The 27,658-nt window shown below is 46.5% G+C and overlaps 1 protein-coding gene across 1 annotated transcript in view; it reads right to left on the bottom strand.

Annotated features, from left to right (window-relative positions):
* Nucleotides 1–2,778: 2,778 nt before the first annotated feature.
* tafa3a (TAFA chemokine like family member 3a) overlaps nt 2,779–27,658 on the bottom strand; it is a 57,871-nt gene continuing 32,991 nt past the window's right edge. Inside the window, exons 2-5 of the mRNA XM_062472089.1 lie at nt 23,959–24,071; nt 7,143–7,292; nt 6,426–6,550; nt 2,779–3,606 (exon numbers count right to left, since the gene is read on the bottom strand). Of these exons, the coding sequence (XP_062328073.1) occupies nt 3,595–3,606; nt 6,426–6,550; nt 7,143–7,292; nt 23,959–24,070 (399 nt within the window). The 5' untranslated portion in view covers nt 24,071 and the 3' untranslated portion in view covers nt 2,779–3,594. The remainder of the gene's footprint in view (nt 3,607–6,425; nt 6,551–7,142; nt 7,293–23,958; nt 24,072–27,658) is intronic.

The raw sequence follows: 27,658 nt of genomic DNA on the forward strand, positions 1-27,658 counted from the left end.
GTTAATACTGCGATCCAAGGGTAGATCTGGATCATTGTTGGGAGATTGAAAGGGTCTGTCGTGGGGCTGGGTATCTCCCGTTCTCTTTCTCCTTGCCGCTCCACCGCTGTGCATTGCTGTCTGATTCATCTTAATGAATTATGCAAATAGCCTTTATCTCAAATCATTTAGGATTGTTTCCTTATTGTTTTATTAATGCACTTTTCAATTACTGTGCAAAATCACGCAGGCCTTTCGTAAGCCTCACGGTGCTTGGTATTCACATCCAGATCTTTATTAAATCCTTCGCGGTCTCAGAAGGCTTGCACGCAGGAATGAGAAATTAGTCATTACTGTAATTTAATGATTTCTTACCAAACAAGAGGCAACCTGTATCGCTAACCGTAGAGAACCCTTCACCCCCGCCTCCTCCTTCCTTGTCCCCCCTCCTCCCCGCCTCCTCCCCCCATCCTCCCCCCTCTGGCTCTCCCCAGGGTCTGATCCCAGGAAGCATGTCTCTAAATTTGTACTTAATTAATTATGTTCATTATCACGAGCAGTCACTGGTGAATATACTGTTTCAATTACTGCTGAGAATTGGCTTACAAAATATAAAATTCCCTTTAAACCAAAGGCTTGTTTCAAGTCTCTTTAGAAACCACTTGGGCTGGAGTTGCAGGCTACTTTTCTGGTTTAGACAACGCACCATCATGAAGATTGGGCTTTTAAGTTGAATTAGGACATAATTTATTCTTTTTCGGGATCATCTCTTGGCGTGCTGACTGGAACTCCGGTGTTTCCTGTCTCAATTGAGCATCCTGTCTCTATCCTGGTCCTCGGGACCCCCTATCCTGGCGTGTTTTAGATATTTCCCTGACCGCACCCCCCTCAGAGGTAGGCTATACTCGGCCGACGTTCGCCCGCACATGGGACGGAACCCGCCACCTCCAACCTCCTATGGGACCACTACTAAGCCATCGAAAAGCTATAGTGGTTTAATGGCGCGAAGACCTGAGGGGTGAGTTTAACCGATCTACACTGGCTACACCTATTCCAACACACCTGGTTCGAATGCATCAGGCTTCTACTGATCTTAAAGCTTAAATCAGTAACACAGGTCCTCTACAATCAGTGCAAATAGAAAAACATCAGAAGATCAAGGATCCAAAGTGCGTAGTTCTAACTAACAGTATTTCCATGGTCAGGGCCAAGGTACGGTTTTTATTTCACCAGACATAGTGCAAAACATTTCAATTGAGCCTGCACTATACCCTCAACAAAGTGCGTCGAAAAAAGCCGCCATGACAGATCAGTCACACGATAGCCGACTCTATTTACATTTTGTAAAAAATAAACAAAAGTTCGTCCTTATCGTCCCCGGAATGAAAATTGAATTTGCAGGCCAAAACATAAACACACTTCCACCAGATGTGAGCCGCCTTCTGGAACGGGCGTCCAGCTGCCACCGGGAAAAGATGACGCTGCATATTGATAAGAGTAATAATAGCTACAGTGGTTAGGTCTATCTGTGTTGAAACGGAGGGGTGTGTCATTCGCCCTAGTGCCCCACCCCCCTGATACCACGGCAACACCAACTGTATGACAGCCAGGGTGGGTTAATCCAGGCAGAAGCTTGACAGGGCCACTGATCTGTCTCTCTCTCTCTTTCCCTCTCTGCCCCCCTCTCTCTGAGCTCTCTCCGTGTCCATCCTCCCCTACCCCGCCCCTTGCTCCAGACGGCTCGTGCTGAATCCCACAGACGGTTTATTCTCGGTAAGCTTTTAATGACATGCACTAACAACGCTCGTGGGATTTCTCAAAGGCAGCACATACAGCAAATCGCTCGAGCTGAATATTTTTTTTCTATTTTTTTTCTGTAAAATAAAATAGGCTAAATAAAACATCTTTGTGGATGAGGCTTTCGTTTAGCAGCTGGAGTGGAAGCCGTAGTCGGTGATGCGTTTTCACTAAATGGTAAAAAAAAAAGGCTTAGAGTTGTTATAGTTAAAAACGATATGCATCATCGTTGGCTGTATGTAGCACATCTGAAGTCTCATCTGTATTAAAAAGTAATTTGTAACAGATGAGGGGGGTAATTATTGAGTTTATAGAACATATCACATATCGGCCTCTGTGTTCACGCCTGTATCGTTCAGAGTTGAGCGTTTTCACACAGAACCAAGCTTCATTCTGCGCGCTATTACCCTTCAAAAATCCGCGGATTATCAAGTGGCTAACTGGGAATTAGTTCCACTAAAACCCAGGATAATAACTTTCACTAACAGCATTACTACACTTATAAAATTCTCTATGAAGGCCTATACTTACATTTTGTATACTTCTAGTATACTATGCCAATTGTAGGCTCCTTTTAGTTCATTATAATATTCGGATTGTACTCATCTGAGACTGACAGCAACATCATGGATGTCGCTCGTGACTCGTCAGTGGGCTAACTTGTACACGTGTCTCTCCATGTCGCTGTTAACCCTCGTGCTGCCTTCGGGTCACAAGACCCAAAGGTTCATAACGAACCATCGTTGTGTTTACCCAATTTTACCCAATACAAAAACAAATTAAAATAATTTTCTTTTAACCTTTGCAATGTGGGGGGTCTGAGACAGCCCAACGGTTAAAAGAAAATGCTTCACTTTGTCTTTATATGCGGTAAATCTGTCGCAATACGACGGTGGGTCACAATGACTGATGGGTCAGAATGACCCGAAGATAACACAAGGGTTAAAGATGCCAAAGAAGACCGTCACAGAATACCACAACGTTCCCATCCAGAGGTGTCCATCGAGATAGGTTTATTGACATAATACTGACATTTGTAATTAAGGGTGGTTACCAGGTTTAGAAACAGATATCAATAACAGTTAGAGACCAATGTAATGTCATTTTAACTGGACCGTGAGACTCCGAACACTCAAAACATCTTTACACATTGCTTTTTGCTGTTCTATATTCACTTGTCGAATCTTCTTTCAATGTATCAAACCTTTAAAAAAGCAGCGGTCCAACTGAGGTCACGAAAACCAAACACATCATTGTTTTCTCATTTGAAAAATTAAACTAAGGGATATTAGTTTCTTGAGGCCGAAAGGAATTAAAACTTATAAACGATATAAACAGATCTTTAATAACACAGATATATCAGGGATGTTCAGTCACTGGGCTATCGGCAGACAAACAAATGGACGAAAAATTAATACTGGAATATTTTCACATAATGATTTTCACTTGATTCCGTTTAAGGGTGTATCTTGCGTAATTCCAAAGTATGTCCTTTCTCATTCAACACCTTGAAGTCCGGGTTCAACAGCCCAGGCGGGAAAACAAACACAGCGTTCTGGAAGGAGAATGTCTCACGAGGTTGGATGGATTCTAAACAGTTATCCTTCAAGATAGGCGCTCGCTTGTGTTGCCAGGCCCGCCCATTTCCTCCTTGCATCCAATCAATGGAATGTCTCTGTTATTCTTGTTTGTCCTTATTGGTCCCTGGTTTCTACCAGTCATCAACACTCAACCAATCACATGCAGCAGTCCCAAGGTTTCTGTGCAGGAACAGGAAGCGTGACGTCCGGTACCAAGGATCCACAGAGGAGTAGAGGACTATCGCGTGACCTGGAATAGAAAAACGAGATGTTACTTTTCACGTTTAGCTAGTTTAGCAGATGCTTTGATCCACAGCGACAGGACTTTTGGACAGGAGGTTTTGGCACCACTAATGCATGGTTAAATATGCGATTAAGGTTGATCATGACAGAGAACGTGGTGAGAGCCTCACGGGCCAGTCTGCTCTGATTGGACGACTCGTCCAAAAGAAGAGGGAGAAATCTAGGCAATACTAGTTAATGCCAGTACTAATACTGAAAGTTTAAGGGTTAGAAATAAAACCTATATCAATCTACAACTACCCATCTCGTTTCAGATTCCCAGTAACTAACGCAGTTAGTAATGTAGCTCCAAGCTGCCTCCCAGTATTGCAGCTCGCCTGAACAGCTGGGGGTCGACAGCTGCTGCCAGCTCCACTGTCACCCAGTCAGACCTGTGTTTAAAACCAGGGAGATCATCCAGAGAACAGGCTTCTCTGAGCTTCCCAGGCCCAGACCAGGCCTCAGCTAGACGCAGGACACCAGCCTTGTGGTGCTCAGTTAAACGTGTCTCTCTGGACTGGGATGAGATCCGTCTGCATCTCAGCCTCCCAGGGTCCCAGTCCTGCATCTCCACACAGCCTCCCAGGGTCTGCATCCTGCATCTCCACACAGCCTCCCAGGGTCCCAGTCCTGCATCTCCACACAGCCTCCCAGGGTCCCAGTCCTGCATCTCCACACAGCCTCCCAGGGTCCCAGTCCTGCATCTCAGCCTCCCAGGGTCTGCATCCTGCATCTCCACACAGCCTCCCAGGGTCTGCATCTTGCATCTCCACACAGCCTCCCAGGGTCCCAGTCCTGCATCTCAGCCTCCCAGGGTCTGCATCCTGCATCTCCACACAGCCTCCCAGGGTCTGCATCCTGCATCTCCACACAGCCTCCCTGGGTCCCAGTCCTGGTCTGTGTTTCATGTGTTGATTCATCAGATGCAGACACACAGGGTGTGTGTAGTTGAACGGCAGCAGGTCATCATGGAGAGCAGAGTTTGGACAGCCTTCCTTCCTGCTCTCTCTCTCTCTGGCCCGTCACTGGTCTAAACCCAGTGTGAACCCACAGTCATCCACTCTACCACCACTGTCTCCATCTACAATACTCTCCTTCACTTCTCACACACACACACACACACACACACACACACACACACACACACACACACACACACACACGCACACAAACACACAAGATAATGTGGCTAAGCAGAGATGGGATTTTTTGTACAGTAGTTTCGTTTATTACATTAAAAACACCAGGAACATTATTCAGGCTGACATTCTGCTGGCATAAGTACTTCCCAGAATATGAATCCAGTGGAAGCCAGCAGAGCAACATGCTGTACTTGTATAAATAAGACTGTTGTCCTTTTTTAGGAGTTTTGCCCTTTAAAAGTGGAACACAAGAAACTTTCGCAACAAATCATGCTACTTCTTGAACTGGTAAGAATGAAGTTAACACACACACACACACCAATATTTGCATACACGTGCACGCATGAACAGATTCATATTTTCAAACATTTTCATGCACACAAAACCTCACACCTGAGTTTCTATTTTGAAATATCTGCACCTATTAGTGTAATCTAATTAACAGCTGGCAGGGGTTCAATTGTTTTGTCCCAGCACCCACAGAGAGCTGTGTCAGGTGACGAAGGTGAGAGGGGCTTATATTTCCTGATCTCTCTCCCAGACCTCCTCCATCTCCTGCTCCCGTGCTCGCTGTTCAGGGACACACAGTCTAATCTTCGCGTTGCCGTGGCAGCGCTCCAGAACCCTCGCCATGGAGACCCCGGACAGCGAGGGCGTGAGGTGGAGATTCAGGACTGCGCCTCTCTGGGTCGCTAACGGTAACCCCCCCACCACCCACCCCCATCCCCCCCCCCCATCCCCCCCCCCCCCCCCCCCACCCCCCCACCCCCAAAAGCATCTTCTGAAATAACAAAATATATAGGAGGGGAGGAGAGGAGTAAGCGAGGAGGGCGGAGGAAGGTGGGTCATCATCTCACCAGGTTGGTGTCTGTACACCCTCTCCTCTTCCCTCCCCTCCCCTCTGGTATCTTGGCATCTTGTTTGTATGTTTGTTTGTTTTTCCTCCTTTGTTTTGTTTCTCTGTGATTCTTTTGAAGTTCCATCCAAGATGCGCATACATCTCAAAGACAGGACCCCACCGCAAGCCTCTCTCTCTCTCCCTCTCTCTCATCCTATCTCTGCCTGTCTTTCTCTCTCTCCCTCTCTCTCATCCTATCTCTGCCTGTCTTTCTCTCTCTCCCTCTCTCTCATCCTATCTCTGCCTGTCTTTCTCTCTCTCCCTCTCTCTCATCCTATCTCTGCCTGTCTTTCTCTCTCTCCCTCTCTCTCATCCTATCTCTGCCTGTCTTTCTCTCTCTCCCTCTCTCTCATCCTATCTCTGCCTGTCTTTCTCTCTCTCCCTCTCTCTCATCCTGCTGCCAAGTGGAAGTAGGACAGGCTGCCTCAGCACACCTGCAGTATCTGCATCAGTGCTGCTAGTGAGAGAAGTAGAGGACTGCCATGCTTTCTGCTGCTGCTCGAGCTGGGAGTGGAGTTTAGGAGAGAGAGAGAGAGACAGGATAATGAGAGAGGAGGGGGAGAGGTGGAGAGATGGAAGGAGAGAGAGATGGAGGGAAAGAGAGAGATGGAGGGAAAGAGAAGGAAGAAGATGGAGGAAGAGATGGGAATAGGAGAGAGATGGACGAGAGACCCTGAGGGAGAGAGTAACAAAAAAAAAAACGTCATCGTCGTGGCCGCGGTTGTCAGAGCGACGGCGGAGCCCCACCTTGGTGGTCTTGACCTTGCTGCCGGTGCTGCAGCTCCACCCCTTCTGGTCTGGCAGGACCTTGCACTCCTCCCCCTGCATGCAGGGCTGCATCTGGCACCACCAGCGCTGGGCCACGATGGAGGCTGCAGGGTACAAACACTCTGATCAGCACTGGTACACTGGAGCACACACACTCTGATCAGCACTGTTACACTGGAGCACACACACTCTGATCAGCACTGGTACACTGGAGCACACACACTCTGATCAGCACTGTTACACTGGAGCACACACACTCTGATCAGCACTGGTACACTGGAGCACACACACTCTGATCAGCACTGTTACACTGGAGCACACACACTCTGATCAGCACTGGTACACTGGAGCACACACACTCTGATCAGCACTGGTACACTGGAGCACACACACTCTGATCAGCACTGTTACACTGGAGCACACACACTCTGATCAGCACTGGTACACTGGAGTACACACACTCTGATCAGCACTGTTACACTGAAGCACACACACTCTGATCAGCACTGTTACACTGGAGCACACACACTCTGATCAGCACTGTTACACTGGAGTACACACACTCTGATCAGCACTGTTACACTGGAGTACACACACTCTGATCAGCACTGTTACACTGGAGACACCCCCAAAAAAACTACAACCCTGAACTACATTTCTTCACGATGCTTATAAAAAGACCTGCTCACAGCTTACCGTCCACACAAGATGGCGCCGCCCTTGTTGTCCCGGCAACCTGTCCGGGAAAACAGGAGCACTTGACGGTCTGAGATCGTTCCTCGATCTTGTTCTTGTTACAGCATCGATGAGCAGCGATCACCTCACAGGTCCCTGCCTTCACGTGCACTGAGGAGAGGAGAGAACTGTTAGACTAGACCCAACACGTCTGTAGAGACAGGACAGAGCTGTGTTTGTGTTTCATAGACACAAAGACAGCTACACCATCAAAAAGCAAACAACTTGAAGGCACAGACAGGTTGTGTTTACGCTGAGGTCTGAGTTGAACCAGCTACACCCATAGACCCATAGATTTTTTTAAAGGGACAATAAAAAACAATCACATCTACCCACGTTATACAGTATATATATATATATTTGTTTTATTCTTTTTCACTGGATCAAATATCAATACAACGGTAGTTTTGATATGAATCTCCTGTCAGCTAGGATCTTTTATACATGGTCGGCAAGATGAGGCGAGGTAGAGAAAGTTTCAATGTGCTTTTAGATCAGCTCTAATTACACCTGTAAAGATTTTCAATTTGGGTTCTCGGGATGAAAGTAGATTGAAAAAGTGCTTCCAACTCCACGCTGCAGCGTAATCCCAAAACCTCATCTACAACATTAACCTTTTCATGTTCCTGTTAAATTTGCCTGAAAACGCCTAAACAGCATACCCAAAGTAAATTGGAAGCTGTTCTTGAACCATTTGGAGTACATGCATGTAAATGATCTCTTTTGAAAGCTGACACTCTGAAGTTATGTCCCCTGTTGTCAGGACCCCTGTCAGTCCTTCTAGTGTTGAGTAATAGAAGCTTGAACACAAGGAAAGTGAAAATTTCTATTTCCGCCTAGATTTTGTTTTGAAAACAGAGGCCTGAAGAGGCCTAGAGGTGGTAGGTATTATCTGGAAGACTAAATTGGACCACAGGTTGAAGCCTTACCCAATTCAAATCAAAAGTCAAACATAATACCACAATATATTCATATTTGACACATGTTTTTATAAGAGTACATCCAGGAATTTTCTAAAAGGGTCTTTTGGAGACTCCAAAATGACCCTTTGTAACCAAGGTCAAGGTCAAATAAAAAGGTATTATTTTTCATAATTGTTATCTCTGGCCCATCTCTGGTACTTAGAAATATCATATATAATAGCTAAATCCCTAATTAGTAATACTGAAACACAAAAACTGAAGCATGAACACATTGGAGTGCTTTATCTGATTCCAAGGATTGGCGCACAAAGAACACTGATTCTGTCAACCATATTGCGCAATCGACTGTTATTTTGAAGGCTCCACAGACGCATACAAATGAGGTATTGGCATTTTCAGCTAGCTGTCAGCTACAAGGCTAACGAGCTAATTTCAGAGCCAGTCGAAGCCAGTTCGAGAAATTTGTTTAGAACGAGTGTGGGGGGGGGGGGCGGGGGGGGGCAGGACGCACAGACCTAGTTGGCTTTAGAGGGCTGTCAACGGGGCATGGAAGCTCCTATTGGGTCGAACAAGGTGTCAATCAAAAGGGGAGGGTTCAACGGACATTTTGAGACCTTCATTTTGTAAATACTCCGTTGATAAATCGGAGAAAATAACACTTTTATGTGAACAAGTTGTTTCTTCCGTCGGCTAACTTGCATAATGAAACAAAGGATAATGGCTATTCATGAACGTAAAACATTGTATTTGGACGAATTACTTTACATGGTTAGATACTTTGAACCCTTGGGACTTACGCAGATCAAGTTTTGATGGCATGATTTGCACACCTGGACCTATTTGAACAACTTAGGGTGAGTACAACTTTTTTCTTTGGCATTGTTGAAGGAATGTTCACCGGAAAAAGACGTTGACTTTGCTTGCTATTGCGACTTGATCTTGAATTGGTTTATTTCAATGGAAGCACAAGAATCGTAGCTTTCCAACGATGTATAACATGTGTAGCGTCTAAAAAATATATTTTTTAGAATTTAGTGCGTCGTAACTGAGGAAGGGGGAGGCAGCATTTTTGTCTCGCGGGCGAAACAGGAGCGTAAACAGGTTAAAAAAACATTTTGCTTCCAATCAATAAGGTGCCGTTCACGTACCCACAAAAGGCCAGACAACAATGACCAATTGAGTGGTTTTTGGAACAGAAACTCAATGATGCCTAAACAGGTAGGGTCTCTGCCCTTGGTTTGATTAGTGAAAACAGAGGAGAAAGCCCTCAGGTCAAAGTTAATTTCAGAAGTTGGAATTGCTTTAAATAGCATATTCAGACTTGTTCAGGCAGAGAGGGAGTGGGCGGGGTTAGCTGAGAGAGGCTGATTGAAAGTCCCTGAAGGAGGAGAATCACTCCTTCAGAATCAGGGATGAGACTGGGCTGTTAGGGAAAGAGGTTGGGGCTGGAGCTGAGGTTATGGATAGAGGCTGGAGACTGGGCTGTTAGGGAAAGACGTTGGGGCTGGAAGCTGGGCCTGAGGTTGGGGGGGGTCGAAGCCTGGGCTGGCGCTGGGACTGGAGGCTGGGGCAGGAGGCTGGGACTGGAGGCTGGGGCAGGAGGCTGGGACTGGAGGCTGGGGCAGGAGGCTGGGACTGGAGGCTGGGGCAGGAGGCTGGGACTGGAGGCTGGGACTGGAGGCTGGGACTGGAGGCTGGGGCAGGAGGCTGGGGCAGGAGGCTGGGGCAGGAGGCTGGGACTGGAGGCTGGGACTGGAGGCTGGGACTGGGACTGGAGGCTGGGGAAGGAGGCTGGGGCTGGAGGCTGGGGCAGGAGGCTGGGACTGGAGGCTGGGGCAGGAGGCTGGGACTGGAGGCTGGGGCAGGAGGCTGGGACTGGAGGCTGGGGCTGGAGGCTGGGACTGGAGGTCGGGGCAGGAGGCTGGGACTGGAGGCTGGGGCAGGAGGCTGGGACTGGAGGTCGGGGCAGGAGGCTGGGGCTGGAGGCTGGGGCTGGAGGCTGGGGCAGGAGGCTGGGACTGGAGGCTGGGGCAGGAGGCTGGGACTGGAGGCTGGGGCTGGAGGCTGGGACTGGAGGCTGGGACTGGAGGTCGGGGCAGGAGGCTGGGACTGGAGGCTGGGGCAGGAGGCTGGGACTGGAGGTCGGGGCAGGAGCCAGGACCATGCTGGGTCTAATCAGTGGTCCACCCAGGTCTCCAGAACCCTCCAGTCAAGGTCCCAGCCTCTCGCACCCAGTCCCAGCATGCACCACGGGTGGGGAGGTCAGGGGCCTGGGCACGACCCTGGTGAGGGGACTCGTCCAGGAGACAGAGAGTGTCGCTTAAAGCATCTGCTAAATGAATACATTGTTATTATTTTAAGTGCAGACAAGCAGAAAGGAATACATCAAGGTTGTTTCACCACCAACCTGAACTGACAAGTATGCAACATATCTTGTGAATATCTACACGTCAAATGCCAGTACTTTGAGGTTTGTACTATATGTGAATAAATCTGAAAAAAAAATTGACATTCTTTGATTGGTTTTAATTGTATGAAATCAATGATTGATGTAACACTATAATAATAATCATCATAATAATGCTTATATTAAATAAGGATTCCCATGTACAAAAACACATTCCCTCCGCACAAAAACATATTTAATATTTGACCTGTGTATTTAAAACTGCGGTAATTGAATTACCATCAGGTTTGTGAGAAAGTCTCTATTTGGACAAGCTGTCAGCAGATACAGAGGGAAGACTAAATATTTGTCCAATTAACTAACACATGTCAAATGCTATTAGCCTCCCAGTAAGACTGCTGTGCCATTAGCATGTTGCTATTAGCGTGAAGACAGAGAACAGATGACACATCGTTCGTCTCCAGAATGGAGGCCATCTATAAATAAAACATCAGAGTTTACAGCATCCGTCTCCAAAGACAGAGTATAGACCTACTGGAGGCACATCCTTCACACAAGCTTATTTCTCTTTTAACACAAGCAATTATAATCCCTTTAAGTTGCTGTCACATTTATGAATAGATTGTTGACGAGCGACAAACATTAATTAATAAATAAAAGAGTAATATTTCCCCTTCGAGTTTATTTATGAAATCAGTTCAGGGGAAGATGCTTCAACACTGTCAGTCATGAGTCTTGAGATGGAGAATATTAAACCTTGCGCTTCTCAAAAACAATCTCTAAAAGGTTTGTTTTCTATCATTATGCAAAAACAGTACAATAAAGTGGAGAGAAAGTCAAGGTTCAGGAGAAATCTGCCAATTTATTAAGAGGCACAAAACCACAACCCAAAAATGTTATATGTACAAGAAACTAGGTCATTTCAGCAACAGAAATTGAATATTAATGGTATTTTCTCAACACTGTATCCCAAAAATATAGACAACCATTAATAACTCTTCTCCATGAAATACCTTACAGGTAACATGCCTTCTTCAACTGTGTATGATCTGATTGACAGCTGTACTGTCCTATCAAAAAGCATCTTGCCAGCTCTTACGCAGTGTCTGCTCTTATCCGCACCGATGGGGAACCCTGGAAACGCGACCATTTCACGGCACCCGGGCGCGGATCATTAAACTCTGGTCCTACTGATCAGCTGCAGACACAAACCTCTTCAGGAGCCCCACAGGGTTCTGTGGCAGGAAGAATCATATTGTATTTGTAAAGCCCTCTGTAAAACCGCTTATTAAAGAGGGCTTCACACATGCTCGAGGGAAAGGGGGCGGGGGTGGGGGGGGGGAATGACTCATCCAATCAGGCATTGTGGGAGCCCGGTCCAGCCAGCTACAGGTGACAGGGCTGTGAGGAGGGTTCAGGCCATCTGGGTGTGAGCAGAGATCAGCTCGACGTGACAACCTCCAGTCATCCTGCTCAACAACACCACACAGGAGACACTGGAGATGAGAGGGAGAGGGGAGAACAGGGAGGAGAGGAGAGAGGAGAGGGGGACGAAAAAAGAGAGAACAAGGAGGAGAGAGAATAAGAAAAGAGGAGCTTGAGGAGGAAGAGAATAGAATGAAGAGAGTGAAGAGAAAGGAGAAAATACAGAGGAGAGAAAAGGGAGAGAGACAAGAGACAGAATAGAGAAGAAAGAGAGAAGATAGAAGAGAAGGAGGGAGAGGGGAAAGCTGGCAGGGCTGTCTCTGAGATCGTTCGGTTGTATTAATGTCGAATCAAAATGTTATTTCCCGACAGACCTGTTACCATGGGCAGTTTCTCCTCCAAACCCCCCCCGCCAACCCCGGCCAGGAAACAAGCTTCTCTGTCCACCCAGGCACGACCCTCGGGTCCGGCTTCATCACAAATTAAGAGGGAGAAGAAAACAAAATGTCCTCACTTCCTCTTCTGACCTTCCTCTAATGCAGGACCTGCTCCATCGCTCTCAGACGGTTACCAGGGAGATCAGAGTGGAGCTGCCGGAGACACGATCAGTGCACTCCTCGACCACAGCAGGAACAAGAGAAACACACTTCTAATCAAATAAAACTTGTACAGCCCTTTTCACAAGCGATGTCACAGAGGGCTTCACAAATCAGCACCTGTAACCAACCTCAACCCTAAGACAGAACAATTGATGAAACGTTGGGAGGAGCAATTCAGTGAGGGATCTGCCTGTCTCTGTCTGTCTGTCTGTCTGTCTGTCTGTCTGACTGTCTGACTGTCTGACTGTCTGACTGCCTGTTATTCTATCAGGTCAGCTTCAACAAACCCAACCACAGCACAGTCACCATACCAGAGCTCACAACAACCAATCAGACAAGCAGAAAACAGCCTATCAAGGAGCCGGAGACAAATCACACTGTGGAAAACAGCCTATCAAGGAGCTGGAGACAAATCACACTGTGGAAAACAGCCTATCAAGGAGCTGGAGACAAATCACACTGTGGAAAACAGCCTATCAAGGAGCTGGAGACAAATCACACTGTGGAACAATATCACATGAAATGTACAGCCGTGGCGACGTACATTTTGTGTTTGCAAAGCTTGCTGGGACTTGGCATAAAATAACTGCTAACATAATTTCAGTAAGTCATATCATCAGCACAGGGGAAAGTGTGAACTAGTTCTAGCCAGGTGAAATCACTATCATTCTGATTGGATTTTAAGAGCAGATTAATTGATGTAAAAGAGGGGACTATTTGCATATATTGAAAATGTCCGCCCCAAAAAAGCTTAAAAATATATTATATGTGCCTTATTGTATTCCAGTATTCTATAGAAACATGTGAAAACTCTATCCTCAAATACTGAACCAGCAAACTTTGCAAAACACAACATTTGTCATTGCCAAAACCTATGGCCACGACTGTACCTCAAACGGGTGCTGTTATTCCGTCCGTATAAAGTAAACACACTCAGTGTGGTGAAGGGATGATAGTTTTACAGTAAATCGTCCACTAGGTTTAGGATGAGGAGAAGAGTATGTTTAATTGGATTACCGTTTCAGAAAAGACTGAGTCATTTCTTCTGTGAAGTAGACCTGCTGCGCTGACAACCACCCTCTGCTCAGGATACACACACACTAACTGACACACACAGGATACACACACACTAACTGACACACACAGGAGATACCACACACTTTCAGCTTACACAAGCTGCTGTTTACCAGCTCAACACAGCCCAACACAGACAGCTTTCAGGAGACTGGCATGACATGTTATCACCTTAAAAAACGGTTTATTTGGAGAGACTTGCAGTTGTTTGATTCCTTCTGAAGTCGAACCAGACAAACACTTGAGAAGAAACTTCTTTTTTTTTCTCCCATAGAACGGTGTGATTATCAGTTCAGGTTCTGGGTTAATAAGTATGACACAACCAGCTGTTAACAAACACCTCAACGGAAAACATTTCAATAGACCCGTTCAGACACACAGTGGTGGTAGACAAGCTGAGGCATGAAGGTCACAGGACAATGTTTATAGTGCATAGGGAAAAACATTTAGCCAACAGATGTTAATGTCAGCCTACAAGTCTGTCAACAGATTGCATTATTCAATCAGGCAGATATTACAGCCGTGGCCAAAAGTATTGGGAGCGACATACATTTTGTGTTTGCAAAGCTTGCTTTTGGCCTTGGCATAAAATAACTGCTAACATGATTTCAGTAAGTCATATCATCAGCACAGGGGAAAGTGTGAACTATTTCTAGACAGGTGAAATCACTATCATTGGGTGTGCTTTGCCTTCGGCAAGGGCACAACCTTTGTTCTCTCACATATATATTATTATTTTTATTATTCTTTTTGCCCCCCTAAAACTCAGTCAATATTTGGCCTACATAGACAACCTAGGTGTCAAAAGTTTCGTCTTGGTACCGATTGAGTTGCTTGTATTGGGATTTACGTTCCGTTGCATGGTTTAGGCTTAGGTTAAGTTTTTGTGGCGAAAAGTGAAGCTAACGGTGGCTAATTTGCTAGCCACAGTCACTGACGTTACTAACGTCACTACGTCACTAACGTCACGAAAACACGCGTGACTACCTCTAGCAGAACATTAGTTTAGCAGCTCGTTAACTTCTGGGAGATAGCTAAGCTAACTACTTTACTGCAAGGCAGCTGCAGAAACGCCACAAGCAAAGAGGCCAGGGTGATAACTATTTACTAATTTTACTTTGTGATATGACACACAATTGTGATGTGTAATGTACAATATAAGCTGATATTATTAAGGAAGTACATCTACTTTCGGAAACAGTAGTTTACTATTTCACTGAAGTATTAGCATCATGACATTAGCCTCTGTTGCCCGGGCAACACATACTACAGTGGTCTATGATGCATCTGTTTTCAATCGTTAAAATAAACATTCCTCACAAATACGTTTTCGTTGTAGGATTTATTATGACATTAGATTACAAGTAAACGATTTGTGGGTGAAATTATCATTACCTGTCGTTTCAAACCAGTGTAGCTCACTGCAACGCTGTAGCCTACGCGAGACACTACAAAAACATCTACACAGCTGTTTAGAAAGTCAAACGGCAACAGAACATGTTCGGCACTCCCCTTACTTAAATCAAAAGTCTAACTACTAACCTGAACTTCATTGCCACAGCCTAAACGTTGTCCATCTGTTCATGAAAATAATTAATTTCAGCCTAAACCGTACAACGGAACGTTAAATCCAATTCAACCAACGCAATCGCTACCAAGACGAACACAGCAGTAGTCTAGTACTGTACTGTAGTAGTACAATTTACCGGGTCAGCTTCTCCACACAGGGCTATATCGCACTTGGCGTTGTTACTGACAATGATCGCTACCAGTGAGCTTTTTATGAATGAGCGATTTTCCACTAAATAAATGTCAAGCTTATTTACGTTTTGGGGGGCATATTTTCAGTTAGCAGATGGTACTGTTTGAATCGCGATTCCATCTTCTACTGCCGGGTAACGTCGTAGAATAATCTTCAAAGGGGGTTCTTTATTAATGAATGAATGCAATGAGTAGGCTAAATGCCTGAAAATATCATGAGAAGGGAAAAACTTAAAATGACGTTTAAGTCATAGAGATTAGGTCAATTTTTAGACCGGTCTGCCATAATTATTCGTTTTGATTCAACGATGAGGCTGCCTCTTGCAGGGGAAATGAGAAGACATCTATTTCATTCTACACTTCACTCATATTTTCAGTTGTAAATGAGCAGCAAAAAAGAAGCTTTTAAATCTATGTAATCTTTATAAATAATAAGTATGCATTTTTATATAAAATATACAGAAATATCAGTTGTAAAAATGTCATTCAAAAACGGACCCCTGTGCAACCGACGAAAGCAAGCACACCCTACAATTTCCCCAGAAATTGTACCCTCTCTAGTTCGGATTGGATTTTAAGAGCAGATTGACTGCCGTAAAAGAGGGGATTATTTGCAAATATTGAAAATGTTCCCCCCAAAAAGCTAAAAAAAATATGAAATGTGCCTTATTGTATTCCAGTATTCTATAGAAACATGTGAAAACTCTTTCCTCAAATACTGAACCATTAACACAACATTTGTCATTGCCAAAACTTATGGCCACATCACAGACCCCTCACTGTAATCAGAATACTATATAGGTTACAGCAGTAACACATACATGTGAATGAGTTAAAGATAGAATAGACCGTTCACCAGAAAAAGCCCCCCCCCCCTTGACCAGCATGGCCCCTCCCCCTTGACTCAAGAGGCTCCTCCTCATGAGGGTCCCCATCCCGGCCGTGCCAAATGACGTTGTGTCCTTGGGCAAGGCACTTCACCCTACTTGCCTCGGGGGGAATGTCCCTGTACTTACTGTAAGTCGCTGTGGATAAGAGCGTCTGCTAAATGACTAAATGTAAATGATGGAAGAAGCCCCTCCCCCTGTCTCAATAGGCCCCTCCCCCAGCCTGAGGAGGCCCCTCCCCTGGACGGAGGGCCCAAGAGAGTGGGAAGAAACAGATGAAGCATCCCGATGAAGGATTAATGGCACCCTCGCGCCGGGCTTAAGTCCTTGTCAGGCCTATCCATCTGGCTGCCCCCACACATGATCAATCCCCTGCCAGCACACAGGCCAACAGGCCATCCCGTTATTAAACACAGGGCCAGCCTGTTATTAAACACAGGGCCAGCCGCAATGAAGAGACAACACTTAACAAATGAACTGTCTCCACGGTCTGCTGTCCACCTGACAGCTCCAGAGAAGGCAGGAAGCAGGAAGCTGTGTGTTATTTAAACTATGAGAGCTGAGAGAGAGGTATGCAGCCACATCAAGTCCTCCCAGCCGTCTGCTTTTCCTTCGACCAAATGAAGTGATGTGAACTTGATTCTATTCTGTATCTTGCTATTCCGTCAGCCCCGCTGTGGTTTGAGGTGTGACTGTTCTGTTAAGCAGGATCCCTGGGGGTAGGCTGGGCTAAAATAGGCTATGCTAGGTTAGGCTGGCTGGGCTGGGCGAGGATAGGTCAGGCAGGGCTAGTTCAGGCTGTGCTGGGCTAGGCTAAGCTAGACAAGGCTAGTTCAGGCTAGGCTAGGTCAGGCTGTGCTGGGCTAGGCTAAGCTAGACAAGGCTAGTTCAGGCTAGGCTAGGTCAGGCTGTGCTGGGCTAGGCTAAGCTAGACAAGGCTAGTTCAGGCTAGGCTAGGTCAGGCTGTGCTGGGCTAGGCTAGGCTAGACAAGGCTAGTTCAGGCTAGGCTAGGTCAGGCTGTGCTGGGCTAGGCTAGGCTAGACAAGGCTAGTTCAGGCTAGGCTAGGTCAGGCTGTGCTGGGCCGTGCTAGGCTAGACAAGGCTAGTTCTGGCTGGGCTAGGTCAGGCAAGGCTAGATTGGTGTAGAGATAGAGTGGTAGACAGAGAGAGAGAGAGAGAGAGAGAGAGAGAGAGAGAGAGAGAGAGAGAGAGAGAGAGAGATAGGTAGGTATAGAGATGGAGAGGGGGGATTGGGAGACTGCATTTTAAAACCTTATAGTTCACTTCACTCATCCAGCCAGGGCAAACACAGGAGAGTGTGCTGGACCAAGATAATACAGGAGGATGGTGTGGGCGTGTGAGCGTGTGTGTGTGTGTGTGTGCATACGCTTGTGTGTGTGTGCATGAGCTTGTGTGTGTGTGCATGAGCTTGTGTGTGTGTGCATACCCTTGTGTGTGTGCTTGCGCTTGTGTGTGTGTGTGCATGCGCTTGTGTGTGTGCTTGCGCTTGTGTGTGTGTGTGCATGCGCTTGTGTGTGTGTGTGTGTGTGTGTGTGTGCATGAGGAGGAGACTCTCGTAAAAGTCTGTCAGGATTTATATGATCTGACTGTGCCTTTACAGGAACGAGCTTTCAAACGACAGTTATTAAAGCAAATGTGTTTAATTCACGACCGGGGCCCGTCAATCTGTCACAGTAATAACAGCAGGGAATTAGCCCTGCGAGACCACGTCCCACTCTCCAGACATATTCTCTGCCTCATTGTAATAGCGCCGTGCCAGAGCGCGGTTTGAGCTAGACCAGGTAAGATCAGTGAACTCAGCAATACTGCTCTGTCCTCGGGAGAGAGGCTTCTTCTCCTGAACAGGAAGAAGCTCACCATCTGGCAAACCGAAAGGTTATTTGCTACTTCGGTTAATGTCAAATAAATATCCCTGTATGGAGAACGAAAAATCCTGTCAAACCGTGTGATTAATCCAGAACTAACAGTCTTCGTTGTGCGTTGCTTCACAGGAACATACATCAGTGTTCTGTCGAGACAGAGAGGTGAGTGCCGACTCACTGCGCTCCATCGTCAGGGAGACAGCACCCTGCGAAGAGATTAGGCCTTCCGCACTCACCAAACCCAATCAAACTTTATTTGTACAGCCCTTTTCACAAGCAATGTCACAGAGGGCTTCACATACGCCCATAGATCAGCACGTATAACTAAGCTTAACCCTCAGAGAGGACAAGGACGAGCACCCAGGAACACTCAAGAGAGAAAAAACGGAAGAATCCTTAGGAGGAGCAGTTCAGTGAGAACAATACATTATTCTGTTGGGCTCTAACAACAGTTTTCTTTTAGGGCTGTAACAACACCATCTACAGCAGGGCTGTAACAACACTACAGCAGGGCTGTAACAACCCTACAGCAGGACTGTAACAACACTACAGCAGGGCTGTAACAACCCTACAGCAGGACTGTAACAACACTACAGCAGGGCTGTAACAACACTACAGCAGGGCTGTAACAACACTACAGCAGGGCTGTAACAACCCTACAGCAGGACTGTAACAACACTACAGCAGGGCTGTAACAACCCTACAGCAGGGCTGTAACAACACTACAGCAAGGCTGTAACAACACTACAGCAGGGCTGTAACAACACTACAGCAGGGCTGTAACAACACTACAGCAGGGCTGTAACAACACTACAGCAGGGCTGTAACAACACTACAGCAGGGCTGTAACAACACTACAGCAAGGCTGTAACAACACTACAGCAGGGCTGTAACAACACTACAGCAGGGCTGTAACAACCCTACAGCAGGGCTGTAACAACACTACAGCAGGGCTGTAACAACACAGTCTATAGCAGGGCTGTAACAACCCTACAGCAGGGCTGTAACAACACTACAGCAGGGCTGTAACAACACTACAGCAGGGCTGTAACAACACAGTCTATAGCAGGGCTGTAACAACACTACAGCAGGGCTGTAACAACCCTACAGCAGGGCTGTAACAACACTACAGCAGGGCTGTAAAAACACTACAGCAAGGCTGTAACAACACTACAGCAGGGCTGTAACAACACTACAGCAGGGCTGTAACAACACAGTCTATAGCAGGGCTGTAACAACACTACAGCAGGGCTGTAACAACCCTACAGCAGGGCTGTAACAACCCTACAGCAAGGCTGTAACAACACTACAGCAGGGCTGTAACAACCCTACAGCAAGGCTGTAACAACACTACAGTAGGGCTGTAACAACACTACAGCAGGGCTGTAACAACACTACAGCAAGGCTGTAACAACACTACAGCAGGGCTGTAACAACACTACAGCAGGGCTGTAACAACACTACAGCAGGGCTGTAACAACACTACAGCAGGGCTGTAACAACCCTACAGCAGGGCTGTAACAACACTACAGCAGGGCTGTAACAACACAGTCTATAGCAGGGCTGTAACAACCCTACAGCAGGGCTGTAACAACACTACAGCAGGGCTGTAACAACACTACAGCAGGGCTGTAACAACACAGTCTATAGCAGGGCTGTAACAACACTACAGCAGGGCTGTAACAACCCTACAGCAGGGCTGTAACAACCCTACAGCAAGGCTGTAACAACACTACAGCAGGGCTGTAACAACCCTACAGCAAGGCTGTAACAACACTACAGTAGGGCTGTAACAACACCATCTACAGCAGGGCTGTAACAACACCATCTACAGCAGGGCTGTAACAACACTACAGCAAGGCTGTAACAACACTACAGAAGAGCTGTAACAACACTACAGCAAGGCTGTAACAACACTACAGCAGGGCTGTAACAACACAGTCTACAGCAGGGCTGTAACAACACTACAGCAGGGCTGTAACCACACAGTCTATAGCAGGGCTGTAACAACACTACAGCAGGGCTGTAACAACACTACAGCAGGGCTGTAACAACCCTACAGCAGGGCTGTAACAACCCTACAGCAAGGCTGTAACAACACTACAGCAAGGCTGTAACAACCCTACAGCAAGGCTGTAACAACACTACAGCAAGGCTGTAACAACACTACAGCAGGGCTGTAACAACACTACAGCAGGGCTGTAACAACACCATCTACAGCAGGGCTGTAACAACACTACAGCAAGGCTGTAACAACACTACAGAAGAGCTGTAACAACACTACAGCAAGGCTGTAACAACACTACAGTAGGGCTGTAACAACACCATCTACAGCAGGGCTGTAACAACACCATCTACAGCAGGGCTGTAACAACACCATCTACAGCAGGGCTGTAACAACACTACACCAAGGCTGTAACAACACTACAGCAAGGCTGTAACAACACTACACCAGGGCTGTAACAACACTACAGCAGGGCTGTAACCACACAGTCTATAGCAGGGCTGTAACAACACTACAGCAGGGCTGTAACAACACTACAGCAGGGCTGTAACAACACAACAGCAGGGCTGTAACAACACAACAGCAGGGCACCACCCTCTCTGTTGCATATAACAGCCGCCATCAACGTGCTCATCATTCTCAATTATTCACCTCATCAAACTGATGAGTTTTACACATCCCTGGGGGGGGGGGGGGGGGGGGGGCGTGTTCAGCCTCACTGATTGGACATGTGACTGCAGATCAAGAGCTAGCAGGTACAAATCCACCCATAATTCTGAGTGTATATTTGTTTATGATTTTTTTAAGTGAACATTTTATTACACTATAATATTATACTACTACAAATGTTTCTTAAGTGGTTTATTTACTTAACATTGGTAATGTAGATCTGGTGACTTTCCCCTGAGCCTTGGAAATACAGAAAGGTCTTTGACTCCAACCGAAAAAAGTTGGTTAGAACTATGCACAATTCTTGTTTTTTCAGTTTTACTTTCTACATGAACTATTGTTATGTCGCTTTGGATGAAAGCGACATCAAGCAGTGAATCAACTGTAATGTAGAAGGATAGGGTTGTGAGTGCCTGCGATACTATTTCATAATGTGATGGTTTTAATAAAGGAAGCTCTAACGGTTGCTTGCTTGAAGATCCAGAACCGAGGGTTGTGGTTTGGAGAAGATGGAAGCTGCAGTTAGAAGCTATTGGGCCTTTAATGTGTATATTTCTGAGAGAAAGAGAGAGAGATAGAGAGAGAGAGAGAGAGAGAGAGAGAGAGAGAGAGAGAGAGAGAGAGAGAGAGAGAGAGAGAGAGAGAAAGTGAGAAAGAGAGTATATATATATATATTCATTTGAACTCCACATGAACTGTGTAAATGTAAATTCTTGTTTGCACACAGAAGCATGCCTGGGAGCAGAGGGAGCAGCTTGGGACTGTGCAGTAAAAGCCCGGTCACAGGGTCTAAAAATACTTCACAATAAGAGCCCGGTCACAGGGTCTAAAAATACTTCACAATAAGAGTCCGGTCACAGGGTCTAAAAATACTTCACAATAAGAGCCCGGTCACAGGGTCTAAAAATACTTCACAATAAGAGCCCGGTCACAGGGTCTAAAAATACTTCACAATAAGAGCCCGGTCACAGGGTCTAAACATACTTCACAATAAGAGCCCGGTCACAGGGTCTAAAAATACTTCACAATAAGAGCCCGGTCACAGGGTCTAAAAATACTTCACAATAAGAGCCCGGTCACAGGGTCTAAAAATACTTCACAATAAGAGCCCGATCACAGGGTCTAAAATACTTCACAATAAGAGCCCAGTCACAGGGTCTAAAATACTTCACAATAAGAGCCCAGTCACAGGGTGTAAAAATACTTCACAATAAGAGCCCAGTCCCAGGCTTTAAAAAGGTATGTTCGCCATAAAAACGCAAAACCTTGAGATAACACTAAGAACGAAACGATACAAAACGGCACAAACACGCCGGTAACCGAGAGCGATAACAACTAATAGACGGGACAAAAGAAACGGATATGTTGGATTCCAGGTGTGCGTGATGATGATGGACAAGACGGGCGATGCAGTACAACCCAGGTGACCTCGCGTGCCGGAGGGGAGGAGCAGGAAGACAGACGCGGTCCCAGTGAACCCCACCTCCAGCCTGCTCCGTCTGTTCCTCACGCCTCCTACTCTGCCCAGGAGTCTCAGCGCAGAGCCCTGGGGCGACTCGACTAATCACAGCTTGATGACTGTTTTCCAATGAGAGGGCAGAGGACCTGCTGCGGTACAAAGCTCTTGCTTTCGGTGTTTCGGATGTTTGAGGATGTTTCAACCTGGTTGCATTTGAATAGTGTAGGTTCTATGGCAGCTCTCTCTCTTCCTCCCTCCATCTCTCTCTCTCTCTCTTCCTCCCTCCATCTCTCTCTCTCTTCCTCCCTCCATCTCTCTCTCTCTCTCTCTCTCTCTTTCTGCTTACATTCCTCACGGTTTCTCTCTCTATTTCTCCTCGTTTCATTATTTGTTTCTCTTTTCTCTTTTTCCTTCCCTCTCACTCTCCCTCCATTCCCTCTCTTCCTTTTTACTTCTCTCCCTCCCACTCCCTCCCTCCCTTCTTTCCCTCCGCCTCCCTCATTTCACTCCTTCCCATTCTCCTTGCCTGTCTCTCTCTCCCTCCTTCTCCATCCCTCTCTCTCTCATTTCTCCCTCCCACTCCCCCTCAGATGTGCAGGTCCTCTGGGTTGTGTGGTCTTATTACCGAGCCGTGTGCTCTGAGCGTCTCTCGTCGGCGCACGCTGAAAGGTTCAATTGGTTCTGGCGAGGGCCCCCACCCCGATAAAACAGAGGGGCTAAAGAGGTTTGTTTGTCGGGCACACCTTGACATGACCTCCACAGGCAGGGGAGCCAGCCTGGTGATTACCTCGGTGTAGCGACAGCAGTGGGCCGCTAGAACTCCTCTCAGGGCTGATTGGCTTAGCCCCTCAGCCCCTCTCTGGAGTCCAGCACCGCAATTATTTCTCATTTGTGCAACTTGGAACCGCAGAAATTGTTTTAGTTTGTGTGTATCCACAGACCCCCCCCAATATACGACCACCAAACTCTCTGAAAGGAGAGTCTCTCTCTCTCTCTCTCTAAACTCTCCTACTCTGGGCCAGAACGCCCACCTGGGGATTAAAAACTAAACCTTGTGTTTCATGTGGAGAGTTTGTGAGTGTGGACTACACATACTCAACAGTATATACCCATTACAGGCACTGATGCATCGGTATGGCAACACGTCCACATCGGCTATGGTTCCCCCAGGTCTCACTCTGAGCTTCCCCTCTCCCTCACCAGCGTGGCAGCCAGGGTTTAAACACTTAGTCACTGAACACACTCCAACCTTCACTCCCTCTTCCTGTATGCTCAACTGTCAATCACACGCTGATGTGTCCCCAGCACAGCTGCAGCAAATTAACAATAACAATGTTATAATCAACCTCTGTTTGTTTCTCTCGTGTGGGTGTGTGCGTGTGTGAATAAGTGAGTGTTTGCATGTGTGTGAGTGTGTGCGTGCATGTGTGTGTGAGTGAGTGTTTGCATGTGTGTGTGTGTGTGTGTGAGTGTGTGCGTGCATGTGTGTGTATATGTGTGTATGCATGTGTGTGTGAGTGAGTGAATGAGTGTGTGAGTATGTGTGTGTGTGTGTGTGTGTGTGTGTGTGTGTGTGTGTGTGTGTGTGTGTGTGTGTGTGTGTGAGTGTGTGTGAGTGTGTGAGTGTGTGTGTGTGTGTATGTATGTGTGTGTGTGTGTGAGTGTGTGTGAGGACTGCTCTTACCTATGTGACTCCTGTGTGAGGAGGCGAGGGTGAGTTCTCCCCAGAGCGACAGCATGCACAGGGACAGCAGGAGCAGTCTTCTGCACGCGCTCCGTAGCTCTCTGCCCCGCATTCTGCAACAACACAACACAGGCCAGGTCGTTACAGGAGACCTCATCCAGACTCATCAGAATCAGAATTGGTTTTATTCGCCATGAAAGTTCACACAGACAAGGAATGTGGCAACTGTTACTGTATGGAGTCAGATTAGTTTCATAATTCAAACAAACAAACGTAACACGATTCACAAATGTATTTCATGATTCACAAATAAATGTAACGCGATTCACAAATGTATTTCGTAATTCACAAATGTAACGCGATTCACAAATAAATGACCCCATTACATTTGTTTGCAACCTGACGAACACGAGTTACAAATCGGAGAACACGAGTTACAAATCGGAGAACACGAGTTACTAATCGGAGAACACGAGTTACAAATCCCTGGGTTAGCATTTGTATTTGTTGCATTTGTGTGTGTGGATTTTTTTAACTTTCCTGACGCGCTTAGATTCACAAATGCATTTTTTTCAAACAGATATTCTCTGCAGCCTATCAGATCGTCTCTTCAAATTTTAGCCAATCACATTAACGTGTCTATGTGGACTTCAACAACCTGCCATAATAACGGACAAAATGTCTCCTTCAGATCACGAGCAATGTCGTCTGGTAGCATGTAGGTGAAATATTGCTTATTAATCTTATTAAACCGATTATCATACGTGATTGAATATTCTTGAGAATGGCAGGATCCATGTTTAGTAATTTTAAGTGTTTCCTAGGCTAACGTTTAGCAAGCTAGCTGTGATTGGCTAAAATTGGAAGAGACATCTGATAGGCTGCAGAGAATATCTTTTAGAAAAAATGCATTTGTGAATCTAAGCGCGTCAGGAAAGTTCCAAAAATCCACACACACAATGCAGGGATTTGTAACTCGTGTTCTCCGATTTGTAACTCGTGTTCATCAGGTTGCAAACAAAAGTAATGGGGTAATTTATTTGTGAATCGCGTTACATTTGTGAATCACGAAATACATTTGTGAATCACAAAATACATTTGTGAATCGCGTTCCATTTATTTCTGAATCATGACATACATTTGTGAATCGTGTTACTTTTGTTTGTGAATTATGAAACTAATCTAACTCCATATTACTGTGGCATCCAGACTCATCCACAAACTCATCCAGACTCTTCCACAAACTCGTCCACAAACTCATCCAGACTCATCCACAAACTCATGCACAGCCTGGGGAGCCGAAGAGATAAGTACAGAGGAAATATGCTGGTTTTTATAAGGAAGAGGGTCAGATTATTCTGCGGGCCTCACTAAGACTGATCTCCAACTGTCTCCCTAAATGAAGCCAAAAAAAGGCTAACAATTCCAGAAAGCTTATAAGAGGATCGGATTCTAATTCTGAGAAAGAATCACATTGTTATTTTAAGAGGGGCCTGAAAGAGAGTTTAAGAAGTACTTTGTTACACTGTGTGTGTGTGTGTGTGTGTGTATGTATGTGTGCGTGTGTGTCGCTGCCACACACCCTGGGACGTAGTCTCAACCTCACAAGCTCCAACTCCACCCAGAGGACGTTGAATTTGATTGGCAGCCCTCCTTTGATTGGAGCCACCTGCGCTCTGATTGGCCTGCTGCGTTCCTCCGCGCACAACAGGGAGCCCCAATCCTGCCAACATGGCCGCCCACAACCCAGAACTAGAAATCAGGACACGGCCTAGAAGACATCCACAAAGTCGAGAGCGAGCTGTCGCTCCTCATTCTCAGATTGACGGTGAGGATTCATGTTTTTTTTTGCAAGATATTTTCCCAGGTAAAACAAACAGCTGGAGAGGGCTGTGCTCTCGCTGATCTCCCACAGCGCTGTTTGTCTGTCTTCACGCCATAGCGTGTTTTTACTGACAGCGCGCTTAAATACGTTTGACTCGTTGACTCCAAAATGGCCGCCTACATGTACATCCATAAACGAGGACTCGAAAGTTGAGGAAAGCTCAACTTTTGAGTTAGTACGGATGCATGAGTCAAATCTGAACACGGATGTTTCAAAGCAGCATAAACCGTTGCCTTTCGGTATGTGGCACAAGCCATCTGGAGAACACCCACCCTGTGTGGGCAGGTCCGTCAAAACTATCTGTTGTGATCTAGATGTGGACTTCAGTGTATCAACAACACGAGGAGGAAGGAGGGAGAAAGGACGACAGCAGCAGGCTGCAGCCATCTTTGCGACTCCCTGTCAGAGAAGCCTCTTAAATTAGTGAAAAGATTGGGGTGGTGGTGATGGTGGTGGTGGTGGTGGGGGTGATGGTGGTGGTGGGGGTGATGGTGGCTAGACACAGACCCCAGGCTAGACAGTCTGCTACTAGACACAGAGACAGGCCTTCCTCCTTTGCTTAGGTTGTGAAACTGCTGTCATTGAAATTTGAGCTGGAGGAAAGTGAGGAAGTTCCAACCAATGTAAAGTGTAGCTATGTAGTTACATGGAAGTTTATGTAAGCTTCTTATAAAGCGTTGCTATGTAATTACATTGGTAGTTAATGTTACCTTAATGTTAAAATGTTGCTCATTTTCCTATTTAGAAAGAGAGAGAGAGAAAGAGAGACAGAGAGAAAGAAACAGAGAGAGAGAGGGAGAGAAAGAGAGAGACAGGGAGAGGGAGAGAGTAAGAGAGTGAGAGAGAGAGGGAGAGAGAGAGAGAGAGAGGGAGAGGGAGAGACCGTGTTGAAGGCTAGGCTGAGGGAGAGAGAGAGAGAGAGAGAGAGAGAGAGAGAGAGAGAGAGAGAGAGAGAGAGAGAGAGAGAGAGAGAGAGAGAGAGAGAGAGAGAGAGAGAGAGAGAGAGAGAGAGAGAGAGAGAGAGAGAGAGGGAGAGACCATGAGGATGATCCAGCAGAATTCCTGTTGAATAGTTGTTGTTAGGAGAGACCAAGCCGCTTGTTTTGGTTGGAGGGCACAACAAACCCAGTGTTGTCTCTCCCAGTCCTGCTTCCTGATGTGTGACCACATCCAATCAGCTGCTTCCTGATGTGTGACCACATCCAATCAGCTTTGTCCCAACATGCCCTGGAGTCCCCCGGACCTCCCCCTGCTCCGCTCCAACCTCCAACATCTACCAGCATCTCTTTAAACCACCACACTCTCCACAGCGGAGACCACTGTAGCACATGCTAACCCATGTCAGCGACTGAAATCTAATGAGTGCACACTAGGTTAAAACGTGCAGATACGATTTTGCTCTACGAAACAAGCTTTGTCGAGTATGAAAGACTCACAGTGCAGCAAACCCCATTCTGTGATTTCTGTGATAGTAAACATACAAGGCCCGTCAAATTCAGTTTGAAGCTGAACAGATCAAGCAGTCAGAGTCCGACTGGTTTCATCCAGATATCAGCGAGGAGACAATTAGATCCATCTGATCCTTCCACTTCCTTAAAGCTCATTGTATGTCCCGGAGCAGTCAGAGGAACAGGGAGTGAAGAACTGGCAGGGCTGTGAAGGAACGTTCTCCATGAGCAGACGCCGCCAGGAACTCCAACCACCCGCGATCCCATGGTGAGTCAAGAGACTGACCTCCCATGATGCTTTGCGAGATCGCTCTGGTTTCAGACGAGCCGAGCTGCCTACCTGCCTGCCCACATGCCAGCTCGTCTG

The sequence above is a fragment of the Osmerus eperlanus genome, chromosome 1 (genome assembly GCF_963692335.1).
Source record: "Osmerus eperlanus chromosome 1, fOsmEpe2.1, whole genome shotgun sequence".
NCBI classification, from domain to species: domain Eukaryota; kingdom Metazoa; phylum Chordata; class Actinopteri; order Osmeriformes; family Osmeridae; genus Osmerus; species Osmerus eperlanus.